The following is a 20,804-nucleotide window of genomic DNA, read 5'->3' as shown; positions in this document are numbered from 1 at the left end:
TTGTTCTAAGTTGCATATTTCGCTACGGGGAAAAATATTACAAACAGCTCTGTGTGACGAAGTACTGTACTGCAAAAAAAAGCATACATATTCCGTATAACTATTACCGGTGTGGTCAGTAATGTGTGTCAGGTGATTTGCGGAAATGAGGCGAATCTGCGAGTACAGAAATGAGGCGTTTAAAAAAAAAATCAAGTGAATATCAAACTTACCGATTTAGCGACAGTGGAGAGCAGAAATAGCGTGATGAATGTTTGCGTCATGTTTTATGCATGAAGGCAGAGTCGTTTCATTTTCTTATCGGTTCTTGTCGTTCACGCCCGCCAGCCACCAACGTCGACTTCTTCGTCTTCTAGCAGTTTCATGGCGATTATGGGGGAAAAAAGAGCATTACCGCCACCTACTGGTACAAAGCGCGAACCGAACAAGATCGCTCAACCACTATTTAAAACAAAGCAAATCTAACCCTCAATTTAAATCCTCTTAATCTCCGCCACTACAATTGTTGCCGACTTCAGGGTCGTTCGCAGGCTTCTGCAGATATTGCTGATTTTATTTTTTATATCAGCTATTAGTAGAGAATGGGGAACATTAAATAAATGCAGAAGGGCGCACGAGGACCCGAGTTGATGCTCCTAAAATGCATTTCCCTCAAATTAAATTAATACAAACCTACACGTTGCGCTTACCTCCACGTTTTCAGTCTCCGCAAATTCAACACTGGCCCACCTGCAATGTCTTTTTTTTTTTTTTAAAGATGCTCCTATTCTGGTCCCGCCTTAATCAAGTCATTTCCCACTTTCACTCAAACAAAAAAAAAAAAACATTTTTAGATCAAGCTGACAAGCTACATAGAAACGAAAATGACAAAATGCAGTTAAATGTTAGAAGAACAGTTTAATCATACATAGTCACAATTCTGCCTCCAAAAAAAAAAGTTTGTTTTTCTTCATCTAACAGCTGGAAATGTACATAAGGCCACCTGAAAATGTACATGACTTTGACAGTGTGACAAAACTCATATGTTCATATTTATATAATTGACAATATTTTACAATGCTTTTTTTGCTTACAAGGTAGTAGCCGTTCCAAAATACAGCCTTTTTCTGTACAAAAATATTTGCCATATCCTGTGAGGTCAGCAGACAACTAAAAGGCAGCCTCTGATTTTGAGGATTTTTTTTTTTGTTTTAAAAATCCTTTTTTTTTTTCCTTGAAAAGTGTCACACATCAGAAAGACTATCAACAGTGGATGTTTACAGCAGCTCCAGTACAAATAAGAGGCTGGCCTTTTCCCATAGATTTAAAAACAAAAATTACATGCCAGATTATGAAGCCTGAAACATTAGGATTTTTTTTCTCTTTAAAATAACACTTGCTCAAATAAAACTGTGTACAGAATATTCAAAAGGGGGGTGTAAAGGAGTGATGAATATACACACGCCAAAATGCACACGCTTGTTTGCCTTTTTCTCCCCCCCCCAAATGTAGAAGACATCCCATTTACAGCATAAACAGTTACAAATGTACAACTGTACAGGGAGAATAAAAGCATCACTACAAGTTTGCAAGGCCTGTTAAACACAAGACATTTTTTCTCACTTTAACTAATAATAATAATAATCTTACAATTACCACATTTTTTCTCACTTTAACTAATAATAATAATAATAATCTTACAATTACTGACTGCACATATACTACATATATTCTACAATCCAAAAAAGCCATCACTACAATTATTACAGGACAGTTGGATAGATTTGAGATGGGCCCCCACCGGCATCCAATCCAAAGAGTTAAAAAATACAAAACATTGGCGCATTTAAAAATCTGACTTAAAAATCCCTTCTTCCAAGTCTCAGTAATAATTCCATCTCATTTACAACACTGGGGGAAAAAGCCCCCCCACTTTTAAAAATGTTGAGGAGTCTTCTGGGGTTGGGGGTGCGAGGGGATTCGTCCATCAACAGCGACCGGAAAGCAACAATTAAGAATCACACAAAAAGATGCTACACTAAAACTATTTTTTTTTTGAAGCTAGAGATGATTATTTAGTACATAAGTTAGCTCAGCGCAGTGTTCATTTTCTACTCCAAGACACTAAAAAGGATCAAGAGGGGAGCTCAAACGAAAATTCAACCTGACAACGGTACGATATTAAATAATCGTCGCTCTGATAAGTTTCGTTTCAAAACCAAAACCCCTCTCTCATTTAATACCTTCTCTTGTTAGTACCTGTTACATCATGTGACAAATGCAAGTTTGGGCTCAGGAAGTCTCCCCCGCAAAAAAGCAGACTTCCAGCTGCTGACCGATTCAATCGCTCAAGGGAGGTCACAGGGGGAAGGCCCCATTTAAATATAAAACCACTAACGTTGATTTGTTCTCTAACGTCAGCCCGACTAATTTCGAGCAAGCACAAAAGGACTTTGTCAAAAGGCCCGTGGCAACTAGGCTGTTTGGAATCAGCAGCTTTGGCATTGGGGGGGGTGGGGGTTACTATTGTTTCGACTTTGACACGTGGTCAAACGTAAATATGCAATTTCCCGGACTTACACAAGTCGGCTTGAAAAGCAAAAGGGAATTTTGTCACTCGGTTTTAGCTTTTAGTAGGTCACTTGCTGGTTGTGAATTGTAAGAAGTTTCGGCAAATGTGTGTTGGTTTTTTTTTTTCCTCTACAAAGAATTTACATGGTAAAAAAACAAATGTACAATATGAAAACCAGTCAAATACATCAGTTACATAATTAATGGCCCTGTGCTTTACCCAACAAATAAAGCTAGCTCACTTATGCCGGTCATGGCGGGCGGGGTGGAGGGGTCAAATGGTACCTCACCTGTGGCAGCACAATAGCAGGTGTCAGTTGTCACAGCTGTTTAGGGTGAAATTGACTTTTTTTACCCCCCCCCCCTCAAAAAAAGGAGATCTTAATATGCTTGGGGGGGGGGGGGTCGATAATGTCGTCTTTGACTACATGAGGCCGTTTGTGGGGCCGCCGATTGGACCCAACTCGGAGCCACTCTTCATGTAATACTTTTCCAGTTTGGCCAAAATGTGTTTTCCGTAAGTGTACTTGCGCAAGGTGGCGATGTGAGGCCGGATCTAAGGAGGACAAGGTTGGGGGTCAACAACAGGTCATTTTCTTATTTTCATGTCATCCTTAATAATCAATATAATTGATATGAGATGAATACAATTAATATATTACTAATATAGGATATTAATATTTGATCAAAGACTATATTGGATCAATAATAGTGTTGAATACCGTATTTTCCGCACTGGATTACGAGGCGCAATGAATGGCCTATTTTGAAATGTTTTTCATATGTTGGACGCACTGGATTATAAATGGCTATCGGCAATGCATCCACTATTCCGTTCGACTCGAGAGGCGTTCGTGACTGCCTCCGAAAAATGTAAATTAACGATTACTTCAATGAAACGACGAAAATTGAAAATAATGCATCAAAACAGAAAATGAAGCGAGGAAATCCCAAAATAAATTCTATAGCCCTCCTACAGAATTAATTTTGGCATTTCCTTGAGCGCAGCTCCAACAGAACGATCAGATGTCAGTAAAACGTAGGAGACTGGACTGTCTCAGAAGTGTTTGTTATTTATTCCTTTGTTGTGTATTCACAAACGAGGAAGTCACGAAATAAATTCTGTAGGGGGGGGGGCCTAAAGAATTTATTTTGTCATTTCCTGGCTTGATTTTCTGTTTTGGTGCATTATTTTTGTAGTTTCATTGAAGGAATCGTTGATTTACGTTTTTCAGAGGCGGTCATGAACGCCACCCGAGTCGAACGGAAGAAGAGAAGGCATGGAGACGGACAAAGACTTACCTTTTTTTGTTGAGACTGTGAAAACCATTAATAAAGTGTGCATTTAAAAAAAAAGCCCACCACAGCTCTCCTTTTTTAGGAGCTGCAACATAAACTTATTTAATAAAGCAGCAACACAGTTGCCTGAACCAACACAAGTTCTAACATTGGAAGCATGTCTCCAACAAGGAGCCATCTTGGGGTCGACTTATTACCGTAATGACCATACACAAGACGCAATGGATTTTAAGGCGCACTGTGAGCTTTTAAGAAAATGCAAGACTTTTCGGTGCGCCTGATAGTGCGGAAAATACGATAATCAAATTCAAATCAGCATCCCATTTATCTATCATTGACTCATATCTACTACTTTCACTAACAACAAGGCTGCAAACAGAGACGAGCTACTTGACAAAAGCACTGTCAATGTTACAAACTCAATGATTTGGTTCCGAGTGCTCTTGCAATGATTGAAATGAAATTAAAAAAAAAAAAAAAAAAAAAAAAAGGCAAACAGTGAATTTAAATCTCGCCTAGAAACAGACACTTAAGCCGGATCATATTCACACGATGTTACATGTGAAAAAAGGGAAGGGAGAAGAAAAAAAAATCCACAGTGAATATTGCCAAAAATCATTTGGGAAGGTTCTCTGGAAGGGGCCAAAATGCCTGGCTGACTTCGTGCGAAATCAAATTGGCAATTTGGCCTTCGGACAAGCGCACCTACCTTGTGCATGATGATTTTCCGCTGAGCGGGTTCGGCCATGTCGATCATTCTTTGGACCACGTAGTTGGCGTACTGGTCCTTCATCATGGTGTACAGGGCGCTGTGGGGGCCGTCCTTCTGGCAGCACACCTCGTCGATCAGCAGAGCTCTCTCGGCACGCGAGGAGTGGATCACGCACTTTTCCACAACGTTGCTGATGCGCAAACGACACCGCCGTGACACAGTCAATCGTAATTCCACTGCTTTTTTTCCCCCAGTTTCACGGTTCCGGCAGTGCGGCATCGTACCTCGCAAATTTATGTTGGCTCAGTAGAAGGACTTTCCCACGCACTTCCGCAACGATCTTGCTCTTGTCTTCCGGCCTGCCGTGCTCCAAAACATGCTGAATGACGTAGTTACCATACTGATCCTGCAGGGGGCGGCAAAGGACGTGCAAGATCAACGACGGGATGTGCGGGATCAACGATTTACACAAATGCATTTCAAAGAAGTGGAATGACCCCCATTCATGTGACACTCGTGCACTCTATGGAACCGGTGAGGTCGGTCATGAAGAAACTCATGCATGGTCACGGCGGGAAGATAAATGAGACGCCCCCCCGCGGAAAGTTGATGATGTCATCACTGCAGAAGGTCAGACAAAACAGATGCTGCTGGTTTGCAAAAAGGGACCGCGACCGGGCAACCAAACCAGCAGCATCTTTGCCCCTTCGGAAAATTGGTGATGGACACGTTACAGGATGAGGTAGGTTGAGTCTGAGCGGAAAGGGAGACAACACCACTCGGAACGGTTCCGGCCTGTAACCTCATCGTGCACATTTGCTTTCAGATGCATTTCCTGTCAAGTCTGTTTATTTTCGCTTGTCTGATTTTTGCAATCCAATTTTGTTTTTTCCCCCGATTCAAGCATTTGAGGTTTCAAAAAGGAGTAAGCTCCGAAAAGAAACACCGGATTTAACAGGAGATGCTGCGGGCAAAGGAGGACCATCGCACAGAAGGGAAGCCTTGTGAATTCTTGGTGCGATTAAGTGAGAAAGTAGAAAGGCAGGGGGGGAAAATTAAAAAAACTGTAGATTAGGGACGCGGAAAAGTTGAGAACTCCATCTATTGTAATATTAAAAAATTATGAGAAGAGGGAAGAAGAAAAAAAAAAACATGGACATCCTTGAGAGAGAGGCAAATTGCTCTGACCTTGAACAGTGCATCACGGGACACTGTATAATATGTTTTGGGTGTCATCTCCAATGATACGCCTTGATATTTCTGGATGGAATAGGTGAAGGGGGAAGGGGGGGGAGGGTGGATGTTTGAATATTCACGTCAGATGTGATGAAAGCTAACAAGACAAATTTTTTTTTTCACAAGCACAACAATGATGAGTGACGTTCTGGGAGGAAAAAAAAATAAAAATACCATTTAACAAGGTGCACATGTTTACCTGACCCAGTTGCTCAGAGTGCTGATGCAACTCTTCCAGTATTGGCAAAGTCTGCTCCTGGGTGCAGTGCTCCAAAATCCTTTGGATGACTCGACAGCCGTAAGGGTGCGTGGAGAGGACAAACACCTGAAAAAGCAGCCGCGGGTAAAAACACTTTTTTTTTTTTTAAGCAGTCAATTTTAGCGGCTTTGACACTTCAACGGATGGATATCCCTGCTGACACACACAAAAAAAAAAAAAAAAAAACCTTGCTGCTAACAGAAAACCAGTCCGTCCTGCCAAATTAGCAAACCCTGCAACCACTTTTTTTAAGTGCTTTTCTGCAAAGAAAAAAACAGACAACATGGGCAGAATTTTTGGGCTTTCTGTCCGATAGAAGGCAATTATGGAGGTATGAGTCAAAGTGATCACCGACAAAAGCCTGGTGCCCAATTCAATGTTTAAAAAAAAAAAAAAAAAAAAGCTGTGGTTTATGTTACGTTTGAAACGTTAAACAATTTTGGCCGTTGCCTGCGTCATTCATAAAACGAGTACCGCATTTTCCGCACTAAAAGGCGCACTGGATTATGAGGCGCGCTGTGAGCTTTTCAGAAAATGGAAGACTTTTCGGTGCCTCTTATAGTGTGGAAAATACGGTATGAGACCGGCCTGGGTGGGTGCGACGTTACTTCGACAAAGCTTTGAAAAATGAGTGATGGCTTGATTGGCATCAGGAAAATAAATAAATAAATGATAAATAAACAATAAAAAATAAATAAATAATAAATAAAAAATGATGCAAATCTCAGAATGGAAAGGAGAAAATACGATTTATTTTGAATAATGTGACGGTCATTTCAAAATCTGAGATTTTTGGGGGAAAAAAAAATATCACCTGAGCAAAACAGCGATGAGGTTATTTCAAGCGCTGATGAATTGAGGCACGGCATTGATGACAGCGGAGCTTGCGACCCTTAATTAACACGACACACATACCTGGCCTTGGAAGGCGTCTATAATGAACTGCAGAGCTTGCGGCTGGACACACTCGATGCACTTTTGCACCACATGGTTACCATTCTGGTCCTTGACGCACTTTAAAACATGGCCATCCAGCTCACGAACGATGTCACTCTGAAAACCCCAAAAAAATCGTTTGCGAGGAAAAACTGAGACCTTTTCAAACCCGACATCAGCGCATAGAAATGAAAGCCTTGAGTCTTTTACGATGGGAAAAAAAAAGGGTCAAACAGATTTGAGGAAAAATCTCACTTACAATTACCTGCTGGTCTGAAGAAATGGACTCTAAGGCTTTCTGAATGACCCTGCAGCCGTACATCTGTAAAGCCAGCGGGAGGACATGGCCGCGGATCCGAGTTGCCAACGCCAGCTTCTGGTCTGCGCTTCCAAACTGCAACACAGAAAACTCAAAACATCTCAATCTGACATGACTCGACAAAGCAAGCCAAGTTAAAAAAAAAAAAAACACAGCACTGCTCGCTAAACGTCGTCACCCGTCTACCTCAAAGAATTTCTGGATGACATAGTTGCCGAACACATCTGTCATCAGCTGGTATGCGGCTTGTAGGATCTCTCCGAAAACCATCTGTCTCTCGGCGGGACTGGCCCTCTCCAGTTTCTGCTGGATGAATCTGTGAGGTGAAATTACAAAAAATAAATCTCTTCATCAGTCTACTTTGTTGGATTGAAAAAAAAAAAGTCAGAGGGCAATTTCTTAAACCAGGAACGTTCGTTTCGCAAACCTGGATCCGTGCTGGTCTTGCGAGAACTCCACCATGTGTCCAGGCAGGTCTCGGAGTTGAAGGTTTGGAAAGCGGTTGTTCCTAAAGTCTTCCAGGAGGCGGCTGCGGCCGGACGGCATCACGTCCGAGCGGCTGTAGCGGGGCCGAGACGGTGGGAAGAGCTGGCTGCTGGAATTAAATAGGCTCGAGGTGCCGCCGGCGCTGCGGTACTTGGCCTCGGCTCCGGGTGCTGCGGAGATGTAACGCCCGCTGCCGTTTGTCAAGCCACCTGAGATGATAGGATAATATAGCGGTGATAGTAAAACTGCAACTCTTTCGATTTTGCAGTACAGGGTGATGCCCAAATGAGTTTTTTTTTTTTACATAATTCTCTGGTCAATATGAATAACGTGATCGGGGTAAGATTTTTTTTGAATGCACAAACTGAAAAACTGTTCTAAAAATAGCTCACCAGTGATGAGACAATTGTGATTTCCTCGGATTGTTGTTGCAGTGACCACAGTATTGAATTTCCTATTTTGTAATTTTTTTCATATATTGGATGCACTGGATTATAAGACGCAATCTACAATGCATCCACGAGATGGAGCTAAGCTCCTTCCGTTTGACTTGAGGTGTTCATAACCGCCTCCAAAAAAGTACATTAAGATTACTTCAATGAAACTTGAAAATTACGCATGAAAACAGAAAATTAAGCAACGAAATCTCAAAATAAATTCTATAGCCCCCCCTACAGAATTTATTTTGGCATTTCCTTGAGCGTAGCTCCAATAGAACGATCAGAGGTCAGTAAAATGTAGGAGACTGGACTGTCTCAGAAGTGTTTATTCGTTTGTTGTGTTTCCACAAACGAGGAAATCACAAGATAAATTCTGTAGGGGGGGGCTATAGAATTTATTTTGTGATTGCCTCGCTTGATTTTCTGTTTTGATGCATTATTTTCCATTTCGTAGTTTCATTGAAGGAATCGTTAATTTACGTTTTTCGGAGGCGATCATGAACGCCTCTCGAGTCGAACAGAAGAAGAGAAGGCACGGAGGCGGACAAAGACGTACCTGTATTTGTTGAGACTGTGAAAACCATTAATAAAGTGTGCGTTTTAAAAAAAACACCACATCTCTCCTTTTTTCGGAGATGCAACAAAAACTTATTTCATAAAGCAACGACACAGTTCACTGAACCAACAGCAAGTTATAACATTGTCAGCATGTCTCCAGCAAGGAGAATGCCGATATTTGGCAGAATGGAATTCCGATAACCGTAATTGTACGATTAATTTAAAGGGGGGGGGGGGTATAACTTTTTGCTCCCTTAATTCTTACAACAATATAAATATGAATTACAGGCAGAACATTTGACTGTTTTACAATATTTGGCCCTGGCGTTTTTTTTAAATACTTTTTTTCCCCATCTGACTATTTTAAAAACTAATATCAGCCGGGCCCTAATAATACCAGCATTAAAAGTAATTTGAATAAATGTATCATTTCAGAAGCGTGTATCGAACTGGTCGCCCCCCCCCGTATTAATCAATAACCAAATAGTAGCTCTCGACTTGAAAAAAGTTGCAGAGCCCTGGCCTGTTCTTATTAAAAATATCAAATATTTTGGAAGACCCTACAGAGCAGCGAGTTAGCGGACAATGAAATCTCTCCATTCAGCTTCAACTCTCGTGCAAATTAGTGGGTCGTCGTCAATGGCGGAAACCATGCTGGACTCTAGCGATGCGGCAGAATGACAAATATGCTCTCACCGAGGTGAAGGCTGGAGGAGGACCCGTGAGAGGAGGGCAGAGAAGGCGGGGGAGTGAGAGGCGAGTGGCCGGGGGTGAGTCCGATGGGGCTGGGTGAGGAGGAGTAACCCAGGCTGTTGTAAAAGGGCTGGCCGATGGGAGTTAAACTGCTGCTTCCGCGCTTGTAAAGATCCGAGCTCGTCAACAGGGAGTCCCTGCGAGACACGCTGCTACTCGTTGAGCTCGACACTACGGCGACAAAAGAAGAAGGGCGTTGGAATAAAAGCAAAAGTGGAAACATCACGTGAACCTTGGGCTACTGACCCGACGAGCCGAATCCTCCGAGGGCAGACGCCAGACCCACGCCGAGCGAGCTGCCGGTGCTGCTGAAGCCCAACGAGGAGCTCTGCGGCGGCGGCGGAGCTGATGTGTGCGAGAAAAGCGAGCTGCTCTGAGAGGTGTTGGGGACAGAGCCGGAGCCGTAGAAGGAACTGGACTGCAGGCCGCTGCTCTGCGGGGGAGCCTGCTGCTGCTGCGGCTGAGGTTGGGGTTGAGGCATGGAGCGGTACATGCCGTTGGCCGGAGGGCCTGGCATGTTGTTACCGGAACCGGACGCGGACACCGCAGCTGCTGGTTGGAGAAAGCAAAATACTGTACTCCAAATAATGTATCCATAAAGATGAGATTGTTATTTCAGTCTTTTTTTTTTCTTTAGGGGTATGCTGTGAGATTTTTCCAATTTAAAATGTACACTGGCTCCATAATAGTGGCTAAATATTGTATTACGTATTCTTGTATTGGATGATAGTGCTTTACTTGTACGAACACATTTTTAGGACTTTTCAAAAACAAAAAACTACTAAAGAATGCAGAGGAAGGCGAGTTACGACCTGATCTTTTTCTGAGGGGTCTCACCATGTGTAATAGAATAAATACTAAGACGTAAATCCTACTAGCGCTCGAGCAGACAAGAGTTGAACTGAGAAAATTCATGCGGACCAAAGCCGGCAAATATCAGATGTCAACTTTTATTTGAAACTATTGTCCTTTGTAGGTTGCGACCAATGAACTCAAATTAGAAGTCCCGCTCATCCAGATAGCGACAACGTGCCATATTTACTTACCAGCCTGGGCTGCTGCGGGATTGATGAGGAGAGGCGTTTGGACTAAACGAACTGGCCCGCCGAGGCCGGTTCGAGCACTTGGGCCCATCACCAGTGCGCCGGTCTGGTCGTAGTAAGCTGCTGGGGCCAACACCTGATAACCTGAGTGGGAAAAAGCCAATTTGTCAACAGATGATCTGAAACGCGAGCTGCAGATTGCAGGCCACGGTTGCTGATGAGCACGTGCAACCGACCGGGCATTCCGGCGTACGCCAGTGCGGGGTTTGCGGCGGCAGCTGCTGCAGCCAGAGACTCCTGCTGACTTGGTTGACCTTGACCGGGCGTGAGAGGACGCTGGTTGTTTCCCGTGCGCATTACCTGCCGGCATGTTAACGTCAGAAAACACAGCGTGGTCACTTATGTACAAAGCAAAACTAGTTTCAAACGCCCTTGAAGGGAAACCAGACAATGTGAGGCGTTAACTGTGGTGCGCTTCTTTATGCTGCATTGGAAGGAAACAGCGCAGGTGTTGAGGTGTGTAAGCTCTTTTACGGTCTTGCCTTGGCGTTCGCGTTACACATGGTGCTCACCTGAGGTTGGCCCGGCCCTGGTCCCTGATTGGATGCTTGCTGATTCGCAGAGTGATTGGCAGTAGATGCGGCCTGTTGCTGAAAAAGGTTGGCCGGGTACACGCCCCAAGGAACGCCATAATATTGCGGTGGAACCACCGTGGGCCCTGGGAGGGTGAAATAAAGAACACTGTTGTTGTTTTCCAACTTTTGGAATAGTTGGCACCTTTATCCACGTGACGGCATTGAAAAGACCGGACGAGGTGTGTCAGGTGATCACCTGCAAGAGTCGCTGCTGCCGCCAGCCCTGCTGCCGTGTATGGATCAGCTCCAGGGGGTGCGGCGTTGATGATGTAAGGGTTTGGCACAAACGCGGGAGCGAGGCCAGCTAAGCAAAGTGAACGAAAATCAACAGAAAGGTCGGTTGCAGTTTCTCAAAAGGAAAAAAAAAAAAAAAAAAACTTGACATGACTAAAATACATTTGAGTTCACTTCTGCACAGTAATCACCTTCACAAATAGTTTGCCGATTTGAAATTGGCATTTTTTTATTTCTTCTCATTTATAACATCAGAAGGCAGACATTCCACGGGACCTTCATATCAAGTAAAAAGCGTAAAGAGCCGTGAGGTGGAAGCGACACTTGCGGTCCTGCATTTTTGGCTTGGTTCACACAGCGGATGTCAAAAAGCAGTGTTGCACAGATCAGCTATTTAGTGCCTTTTGCATTGTTTAAAAATGAGCGGGGGTGGGGGATCCTGGACCCAAACAAACTGCTCCGTAGAATAGATTTAAAAATAAAATTTTATATATTATACGGCAACGTTACCAAGGTGCTGCTGTTGAGCCGCTGCCAGGGCATATTGTTGCTGCTGGGCTGCTGTGAGTTGCTGGACCGTGAGGGGATTTGACCGCTGGAATAACTAGAAAGGGACCAAAGAGATTGCTTCAAACTTACAATTACGAGTTCTTCATTCAAAAAACACACACACACACCTGCTGCTGCGAGCTGTAGTCAAACAACCCCACTGGGGTTCCGGAGGAGTCCACTTGAATCTGGTTCCCTGCATATTCAAACTGGAGGGATTCGACACCGGCTTGTTGTTCCATGCCACCCATGTTCTGGCCTTCCTGGTTCTGAAAGTCCTCCACTGGGCCCTTGTTGTGGTTCTGTTGTTGGAGAGCGTGGACGTGGGCGTGGGGATGAGCGTGAGCGTGCGCGTGGGCATGAGCGTGAGCATGAGCATGGGCGTGAGCGTGGACGTGATGTTGGGTCATCATCTCCAATCCAGTCTGGTTCGGGCCCATCCTCTCCACGGCTTCAGTTGGAGAAGCTTGACGGCTTCCTGGAGTTGGACTGAAAGACATAAATGCCGTTAGGATATGAGTCCTCGGGCCTTAGAAATATTACGAGCCTTTTGGTAGGTTGGATAGTTTGCCAACCCTCTCCCCCCAAAAAACTCCACACATACTTGAAGTCTTTGCAGTCTCTGTCCATGCCGTTCAGTAAACTTCTTCCATTGGCTTTCGCGGAATCGCCGTCGTCTCCCACCTTCATCTCAGGGCTCTTGTCTTCCTCAAACGGAGAGACTTTCTCGGGGCCATCATTCTTCTCTCTCCCGTCCTGGTCGGTATCGCCTCCACCCTGGATTAGCAAGAACACAAGGTTAGGTCGAGGTGTCACTCAACGGTGGAATTAAGTGCTAAAAATAAAAAGACATTTTCAGGCATGAGACGTTCGTGAAAGTAGAATAATGTCAAAACCGCGAGTGCATTTCAACTCACGTAGCCGCCGTTCCTGTAACGGCCGTCCATCTTGTCGCCGGGAGACGAGCTCAGCACGTACTCCACCATGCTCACACCCAAGCCTCCGCCCTCCGAGCGGGGAGAGAGCACCGAGTTGGCGTCGCCGTTGCCGTGGAAACCCTGACCCGGCCGTCGCTGGACCATAATTGGCTGGGAGACTGAATGGTCTAGAGAAAAGGCTGGCATCAAACATCTTCAAAGCTGGCCATAAAAACTTTTACAGGTGGGAATTTTTTTTCAAATTCGTTAGACAAAAAAAAATTAAAAAAAAAAAAACATTCGGGTATGACGGTTGGAGTGACTCACGTGATGACCCCCAGGCATTGTCCCTCCACTCCTCTCCAAGAAGCATTCCTTTTCTTCCATCCTTGGCCAGTTCATCAGAGTCCCAGAGCTTTTTCGCCGGCAAAATCTTCAAAGAAAACAAAATCGGATTAATTGAAGCTTTTTTTCCCCCCTTAAATTTTGAGTAGTTATTGCGTTTGCAAAAAAGTCCTACCTCTCCCATTCCTCTGGACTCCAAAGCCAGAGCTTGAAAGTCATAGTTCATTTCATCCACAGCGCGGACCTGAGCCACAAAGAACACAAACGCGTAAGCAGCACAGTTTTCAATTTCACCACTGCTCCCTGACCCTTTAATCATCAATTAATATGTCGATCATTTCTTCGATCATGTTCATAAGCAAATGCGAACAACCTGATCAACGTGATTGGGGTCCCCGGTGGGCCAGCGATGCTTGCCCGGCGCGCAACCTGCCAGCTGCTCCCCGGCCTGCCTCTGGAAGAAGTAGCCGACCGTAGCGTCGTCCTGCGAACGACCGCTCAACGGCGGCTGCGGTGTTCCCGGCGTGGGGTTGCCCGTCCGATCCATGCCCTGTAAATGGGGGCCCCCTGTAGCCTGGCCCGCCACCGCGGCTAGGGGCCCTCCACCGTGGACCCTGACCCCTCCGGCCTCAGGAGCGCCATTTGCATGCAGCATCCCACCTCTTGTCTCCTGCCAGGCCACGTCATTCATACCTAGGATGCTGCATGGAATGCTCATTCCACGGGAAAGCCTAAAGAGAAGCGGGAGAGGTCATTCAATGGACACATCAGGAGACAACACACAATCTGATTCAAGATTTGGAGGAGAAAATGAATTTTGGTAACATTATTGTCGTGTTGTTATTGTCTTCATGACTAAAAAGTGTCTGGGAAGGCTGATATTTTTTGACTAATTTCGAGCAACGGGTCAGTTACATCACCATTGACTTGTGACTCCGGCTGCAGTCTATTTTCACGCCGTTTAGTTTGGTCGGCACAGCCCTTGCTTTAGTTGCGCCTAATCGGTCATGAACTCCTTTATCAGACACGTATGAAAGCGAGGAACAAGTCATATCACCAGTTGCTCCAATCTGAGAAAGCCATGTAACGAACGAGGCAGTGTTTTGCAAGCTCTGGATCTTTGACAAAGCTCTTGAAAACTTTCGCTGTCTACTGAGAACTAAAGGGGTTGTCAATTCCAAAGCCAATTTAATGGCTTAAATAAGTGTCTTTTTTTTTTTAAAATGACCACAAATTGCCCAGGGCCCATCCTGTCTGTGTTGGTTTTAGCTCAAACGATTGCTGTGACTCTGTTATTTTGTTGTTGGAATTTAAATTTGTGAAGAGATGAGCTTACACTCACAAATGAGTTGCTTGACAAAACGCTGCATAATCCATCACCAACAGAATTTCTTCATGATAAAGTTTGTAGCTTTTGTTTTTTGAAATAGACGTTTCAATCATAAGTTAGCACATCCTAGCAAGGAGGCTGAGCAGTTAAAAACTTAATGGTTAAAGCAATATTAAATGAAAAAGCTTAATTTATAATCCAATATAAAGATCAGTTTTGCTGACACTGCCCGAGATGTATTAAATCTAACAGTTGCTGTGGATACACAGTAGTTTTCTAAAAAGGGTCCTACGTATTTAGATTGCCTTGTACGAGATGAAAAGGGGGTAAAACATTAACAGTTCTACACAACCACTTCGTCAACAAGCAAATCGCAATTTCTTGCGCGTGTTCTTTCCTAAAAGAGACTTCTTGATTAGACTCCATTTAAATCGTTATGCAACTTCATAAACCGATGTTTAGTGACCCAAACAGTAATAGCTAGTCTAATAGAGGCCCGTTCATTACAAACCGAGTGCTGAACAACAAAAAGCAGCATGGGAAAGGTATTAATGAGCACACAAAAAGAACAAAACAAGTCCCGCTTGTTAGCATTCGTTACTAGCTTCGCTCGTGACCGTAGAAGCGGCGTTGTAGCATCGCTACGACTGAGCCTTATGTGTATACATGTAAAACTGCTACATATGAACACAGACCAGCAGACAAAATGACAGTCTTGCTCGCACGATAACCATTATTCAAATATTACCAACAACATACCGATTGTTGCAGAAAACTGACGCCAGGCTAGTTCGACAGACAAGCTAACTAGCGAGCTAGCTGCTATCAGCAGCTATTTTGGTACTGGTGAATATCCACGGGGAATTATTTTAATCATTCCTTAAAGTGAATTGGTTCCATTTTATCCTAACGTCCAATTTAACACGGCATCTAAGATCGTTTCACTATTATTGACATTAGCAAGCTACATGATCGGCCAGCTAACGCTAGCGGCGCCGGGCCTGTTTATTATGGCTTGTCTGTGCTTGACATCAAAGTTTACTTGAGAAACCAGCGCTGCGTTTTTTGATATCAGATGAGATTACTTTTACCGAATATGTGCGATAGATTTTAAAACGAGGAGAAATGTCGCATCGTGTGCTGTGCTAGCGCTAATAGCCAACTCGATGTTGTGTGCGAGCTAGAAACCAAGCAAACTCAGCGGCTACAACAACATGGCACCCCTTCAAGTTGCAAACAGAGGGGCCTTTACCGCTAAACAAAAGGGGAAATGCTCGCACAACGGCGGCGGTGTGTAAAACACGCGCGTCGCCGCTTTCTTCTGTCTGTCGACACTGAAAATAGGAGCTCGAAATACTTACGCGTTGTCGTATGGAGAGAGGCTCCGGGCTTGAGGCACGCCGTAAACCAGATTCTATATTGTTTTGTTTCCTTGGAGAGAGCGCTGATTTCTGTGCAAGGCTTTGATAGCCTCGGCTAATAGTTGGCCCGTGCTGCTGCCCCCTGCGGGTAAAGAGCATGTACTGCTTCCGTCGTGCGCTGCACAGCGGCGTGCAAAGGAAAGTCCCCTCCCAACTGCTTCGTTCGTTGCAAAGAGGGGTATTCCGGCTCTTTTCCACAATCTGGTGTGTTTGGCTCGACTCTCTGAGCTCAAAGGGACGAAAGAGCCTGAAAAGACTGTTGCTCGTTGCTTGTTGTGAAAACAGTCACCCGTGATTTGCATTCGCCCCCCTCGTTTTGTCATTTACTGCAATGCCACAAATTCATACATTTATGATTTTTAAAAATTCCATTTGCGTCACTCCACTTCATCTCGATTGCATTCTCCTCAGCTAACACTGACTGTTCAGTTATTTCCATTTTTTCACGGCCCTCTGAATAGGGATCGTCAGTCAGCACGGAAGGATTACTCGCTCTGTACTTTTTTGATACTTTACTGAAACACTTTACAGCAGAAGTAGTAGAAGCAGGTAATAACCTAAAATAATGTACACATAAATGAATATACATCACAATGTAAATGTGAATATAATTAACATTAATTCATTGAATGTCTTAATTTTACTGAATAACTTAATAAACCATGATTTCATACTATATATTATTATCGTCATCATTATTCATTATTCTAAACGCAAGAAACTATACAACAAAAACACATCAAGTGGAATCGAACAAAAGGACTACAAGTCCCAGCGGCCAAAACCCGGAAGTGGAGCGCCGGCATAATTAACTTCAATTAACTCCAGCCGTAACGCAAATTACCTCGTTTAAACATTAAGTGCAGCCTGACAAACATGACAACTATGCAAAAAAAAGAACTAAATAAAGACACTACTGTGATTGCAGACTTTTGCCCACGCTGGGTAAAATGCCGATTGAGAACAGTAACTGACTGTGATTGCGATGCGGCAAACATAAAGCACAACGGACCAAAGACAAAGCAAACAAACAAAGCGAACGTGCACGATTGAATCTAAAGGATAACTTAACTCTCCATATCTGATAAATAAAAACGGACACAAACGTAACTCACTACTGGGGCCATGCTGACCACGAAGTGAGTGTTTTCACGAACGAAACAAACTGCTATGCGGCTTTTTATACGTCACGCGAACTGTCACCTGTCAGTGGCAGCCCCGCCCCTCTTAAAGCAGCAGGTGAATCCACCACTGACCATGGTGCGAAAATAGCGCCTGGTTCACTCAGATTTAGACCACAGACCTAAAACACAATCTGGGTCAGGTAGTTCAATCTTTAAATTTGAATCATCTGAATTTACTGTCCAACTGTGTGGTCTTCTGCAACAAAAGGTCGGTTGAGAAAAAATGACAAATTCCCCACAATAGAGCTGCCAGACTAGTTTTACAAAAGAACAAACACAGTAAGTATGCGCCATAAACTGTAATGTTTAAAATTAGACTTGAGAAAAGCCTGGATTCTGTACTTTAGCCGAAGTTTGAAGTTTTCGATCACATTTTGTGTGACCGAGTTGCCGAATCGGCTCTTCAATGGTGATTCGATTCCTGGTCGTTTCTACCAACTCGTGAACGAACGACCCATTCTACTTCATTCCCTTTTTTTCATTATTATTATTTTAAGTGTTTAGAAACATCAGTATTATGCTCAACGACCTACGTGATAAATATGTTGACATTTTAAGTGTTTAAACAGTTTGAAAGAGTGCTAAAACATTTGGATGCAGTCATTCGGACGAGAACCTCCCCCGAAACCTCAGCGAGATCCAATCACCAGTTGCTTCACGAGCTGAAAGTTCCCTTCCTTATTTCCGATTGGATTGCTATATTTAGGAAAGCTCACTTTGCTTTATAAAGAGATCTCGCCGAGTTGTCACCGCACGGAAAAAAGGTGTTGCGCGGTTGAGACGCCCCAAAAAAACGCGACTTTTTTTGAGGGTCGATTCTTTGAAGACTTTGCAATGGGGAAGGACAAGCAAATGGCGGCCGAGATCCGCAAGAAACTTGTGGTGGTGGGCGACGGCGCATGCGGGAAAACGTGTCTCCTGATCGTGTTCAGCAAAGACGAGTTCTTGGAGTTGTACGTCCCGACCGTTTTCGAAACTTACGTGGCGGACATCGAGGTGGACTCCAAGAAGGTCCAACTGGCCCTGTGGGACACCGCGGGCCAGGAGGACTACGACCGGCTCCGCCCGCTCTCCTACCCGGACACGAACGTTATTTTGATGTGCTTCTCCGTGGACAGCCCGGACTCGCTGGAAAACATCCCGGAGAAGTGGGTGCCCGAGGTGAAACACTTCTGCCCCAACGTGCCCATCATTCTGGTGGCCAACAAGAAGGATCTACGCAACGACGAGAACGTCAAGAACGAGCTGTCCCGACTTAAGATGGAGCCGGTGAGGCCCGAAGACGGCCGAGCCATGGCCGCGCGCATCGGCGCCCACGATTATTTGGAATGCTCGGCCAAGACTAAAGAGGGGATCTGGGAGGTGTTCGAGGCGGCGGCGAGGGCGGCTTTGAAAAAGCAAAGGTCCCCACCGCCGAATATTTTCAACCGGTGCGCTTTTCTGTGACTGGGTGGCTCCAAGGACTCGCCGAGACGTGTTGTTTAAGGCCTGTTGGGGCAGTGCCGCTCCCTGACAAAGTGTGGCCCAAAAAAAAAAAAAAAAAAGAGAGGAAGAGGACAATAATGGCCCCGAAGACTGTTTTGGCCACGCCGTCGTCTTCTGGTACTGCAGGGAGTGTTTTGGACACAATCGTGGGTCTTATGAGCCGAATTTCACTGGTGGAGGAATGAAAACAACTTTTTTTTTTTGCATTTAAAGCTCACCATATGTAGCTGAGAACGCTTTTTTTTGTTAAAAAAGTGTATTTTTTTTTTTAAATATCCTGAAAGCTGAAAAAAATCTGGATTGTGTTACATAGCACTGATTTACCTAGAAATATTCCCAACCAGAGAAGATGGATGACGTTCGTAAAGCTATGATAGCTTGCCACAAACCGCAACCACTTGCCATCAGCCATGTAATAAATATATAGGAGATCGTTTACATATTGTTAACTCATTCACTCCCAAAGACGTTTTTAAATGTCTTTTCAGACTTGGTCCAGAATTGGCTGGTAGTGGATGAGTTTTAAGGGGAACAAAGGATGTGATTCTCCAGGAGGAAGAGGGTTTTATCTGTCCAATTGCATCATTTACAACACATTTCTGCACACGTGGAACATCACACCAAGACTAGTTGACTTTGCCAAGCAAATGCCTTCCACAGCACTTTTATTTTCATTCTTTCAACTACTGTGCAACGATTTCCGAGCGAAAAATCACATGTATGTGTTTCTGTGGACCGATCGTGGCGGTTAACAAGCTAGCCTATCGCTTTGCTAAAGCCTATGAACAAACTTCTGGGTCATGTTAACCCCACTGATTAAATATTTAGATTAAAGTTGGCCGCGTATCCTCTTTTCGAGTTCCTGTTTTTCACGTGAGCCTAAAATTTGAATGATGAAAGCGATTTCACAATGGGAATAATAGCGTCAGTGTTTGATTTGAAAACGAAAGACTGATTCACAGACTCCTTGAGCTCACGTTCTGCTCACAATTGACAGTACAAACTTAAAAGACATTAAAGCTAAAAGTAATGTTTGCACATGTTCACTTTTGTTACCGTGAAACAAAGTGTTTTTAAACTAAGAAGTTGCACAGCATTGAACTCGATAGTGTTCATTTGGGATGGGCATTGAATAAAATGTCCATGTCATTTTTACATCAAATTGAAGCAGTAAATTTGTAAATTTCCCCAGTGTGGGACAAATAAAGGATATCTTAAACATTAAACGTTGCCTTATGTAAAAAAATTTAAAAAAAAAAAGATTTCTAGTCGATGTACAGCATTTTCTAAGTCGACCTTGTACTACAGAAATCTTAATATTTTGGACTATGCAGTCTAGTGCAATTTTTTTCATGAAACCGGGGGTTCATTGTTTTTGTCATTCAGGTACGTTTTCAGCATATAGTCGTCGCTGGTCACGTTTGTTGGGAGGGCACTAACTAGTGAAGCGTTGACTCTAAAAAAAATCGGTTTTGGTGTAGACCTGAACCAAGTTATGTCTCTAAAGCCTGCAGTTTGCTAGCACGGGTGAGCCAATCGCCGTGGCTCACGCGGAACGAAGCCATTTGATGGCCGTGAAAATACAAAGTGAGACATTTTTGGGGGACTGCTCAAAAAAGTTGGTTTACGATGAAAACACTCATTCGGCTGGGACATGCACATGAACTGTATGTTAATCCACCTGAGTGTCCGAGGTATGACTATGAATGTATCTCCTTGTTGTGGACAAACGACACAAATGCATGTTAATTGCTTTTCGGTTTCTTTTTCTTGATTTGAATCATTGATGGCAAATCACTGTCCACTTATAAAATGTTTTAACTTTTGCCTTCGTGACACCGAGGGCAGAAAATTGGGAGTGCTGCAGGATTTAGTGTCTGATGGTAATCTTTGATTCTGAATCTTACATGACTTATGACTTGTGACTGCTGTCGGTAACAGTCGTCTGTCATTTTTTTTGTTTTTTTTTTTAAGAGTCTTTTAGAAATTGTAATTACGCAAAAGTCGCATTCCTGCCTGCCATGTGTTGCTGGGATTTTTATTTTGTTTTTTTGCTGACTTCCAGGGCAGGAATGCATTGTGCTGCACTTCCTGATTATTCCCACACTAGCCC

General features: G+C 43.9%; 2 protein-coding genes across 7 annotated transcripts; one reads left to right on the top strand and one right to left on the bottom strand.

Annotated features, from left to right (window-relative positions):
- Nucleotides 1-2,037: 2,037 nt before the first annotated feature.
- On the bottom strand, nucleotides 2,038-16,239 carry pum2 (pumilio RNA-binding family member 2). 6 transcript variants are annotated; one of them, XM_019871582.1, is made up of 23 exons: nucleotides 15,963-16,233; nucleotides 13,645-14,002; nucleotides 13,447-13,515; nucleotides 13,254-13,359; nucleotides 12,927-13,114; nucleotides 12,614-12,786; nucleotides 12,138-12,498; nucleotides 11,971-12,064; nucleotides 11,423-11,530; nucleotides 11,164-11,309; nucleotides 10,828-10,951; nucleotides 10,595-10,735; nucleotides 9,795-10,100; nucleotides 9,492-9,719; nucleotides 7,739-8,006; nucleotides 7,498-7,627; nucleotides 7,252-7,386; nucleotides 6,972-7,109; nucleotides 5,997-6,122; nucleotides 5,750-5,821; nucleotides 4,846-4,967; nucleotides 4,559-4,751; nucleotides 2,038-3,106 (listed from the first exon to the last, which is right to left on the bottom strand). In XM_019871582.1, exons 2-23 carry the CDS (start codon nucleotides 13,987-13,989, stop codon nucleotides 2,975-2,977), a joined length of 3,705 nt encoding a protein of 1,234 aa, XP_019727141.1. In that variant the 5' UTR covers nucleotides 13,990-14,002; nucleotides 15,963-16,233; the 3' UTR covers nucleotides 2,038-2,974. The 6 variants fall into 6 exon arrangements, with proteins under 6 accessions (XP_019727141.1, XP_019727142.1, XP_019727144.1 ...); XM_019871583.1 differs by having other exon boundaries at nucleotides 9,795-10,097; XM_019871585.1 differs by having other exon boundaries at nucleotides 7,258-7,386; nucleotides 15,963-16,232.
- Nucleotides 16,240-17,931: 1,692 nt separating this feature from the next.
- Nucleotides 17,932-18,763, top strand: LOC109516799 (rho-related GTP-binding protein RhoB-like). Its single transcript, XM_019871589.1, has one exon. It carries the CDS (start codon nucleotides 18,041-18,043, stop codon nucleotides 18,650-18,652), a length of 612 nt encoding a protein of 203 aa, XP_019727148.1. The 5' UTR covers nucleotides 17,932-18,040; the 3' UTR covers nucleotides 18,653-18,763.
- Nucleotides 18,764-20,804: the final 2,041 nt, after the last annotated feature.

Source organism: Hippocampus comes, unplaced genomic scaffold (genome assembly GCF_001891065.2).
Source record: "Hippocampus comes isolate QL1 unplaced genomic scaffold, H_comes_QL1_v1.1 scaffold77, whole genome shotgun sequence".
Classification (NCBI taxonomy): Eukaryota; Metazoa; Chordata; class Actinopteri; order Syngnathiformes; family Syngnathidae; genus Hippocampus; species Hippocampus comes.
Note: the sequence above shows the minus strand (reverse complement) of the source record. Positions and strands in the feature narration are given on the sequence as shown.

What these genes read in the sequence shown, in the direction of transcription:
- LOC109516799 (XM_019871589.1), top strand. Translation starts at nt 18,041, where the DNA reads ATGGGGAAGGACAAGCAAATGGCGGCCGAGATCCGCAAGAAACTTGTG.
- pum2 (XM_019871582.1), bottom strand. Translation starts at nt 13,989, where the DNA reads ATGAGCATTCCATGCAGCATCCTAGGTATGAATGACGTGGCCTGGCAG. An exon ending in ACCCCAATCACGTTGATCAG is followed by an intron (nt 13,516 to 13,644) that starts GTTGTTCGCATT and finishes TTTGTGGCTCAG; the next exon opens with GTCCGCGCTGTGGATGAAAT. An exon ending in CAAGACCAGCACGGATCCAG is followed by an intron (nt 7,628 to 7,738) that starts GTTTGCGAAACG and finishes TTCACCTCACAG; the next exon opens with ATTCATCCAGCAGAAACTGG.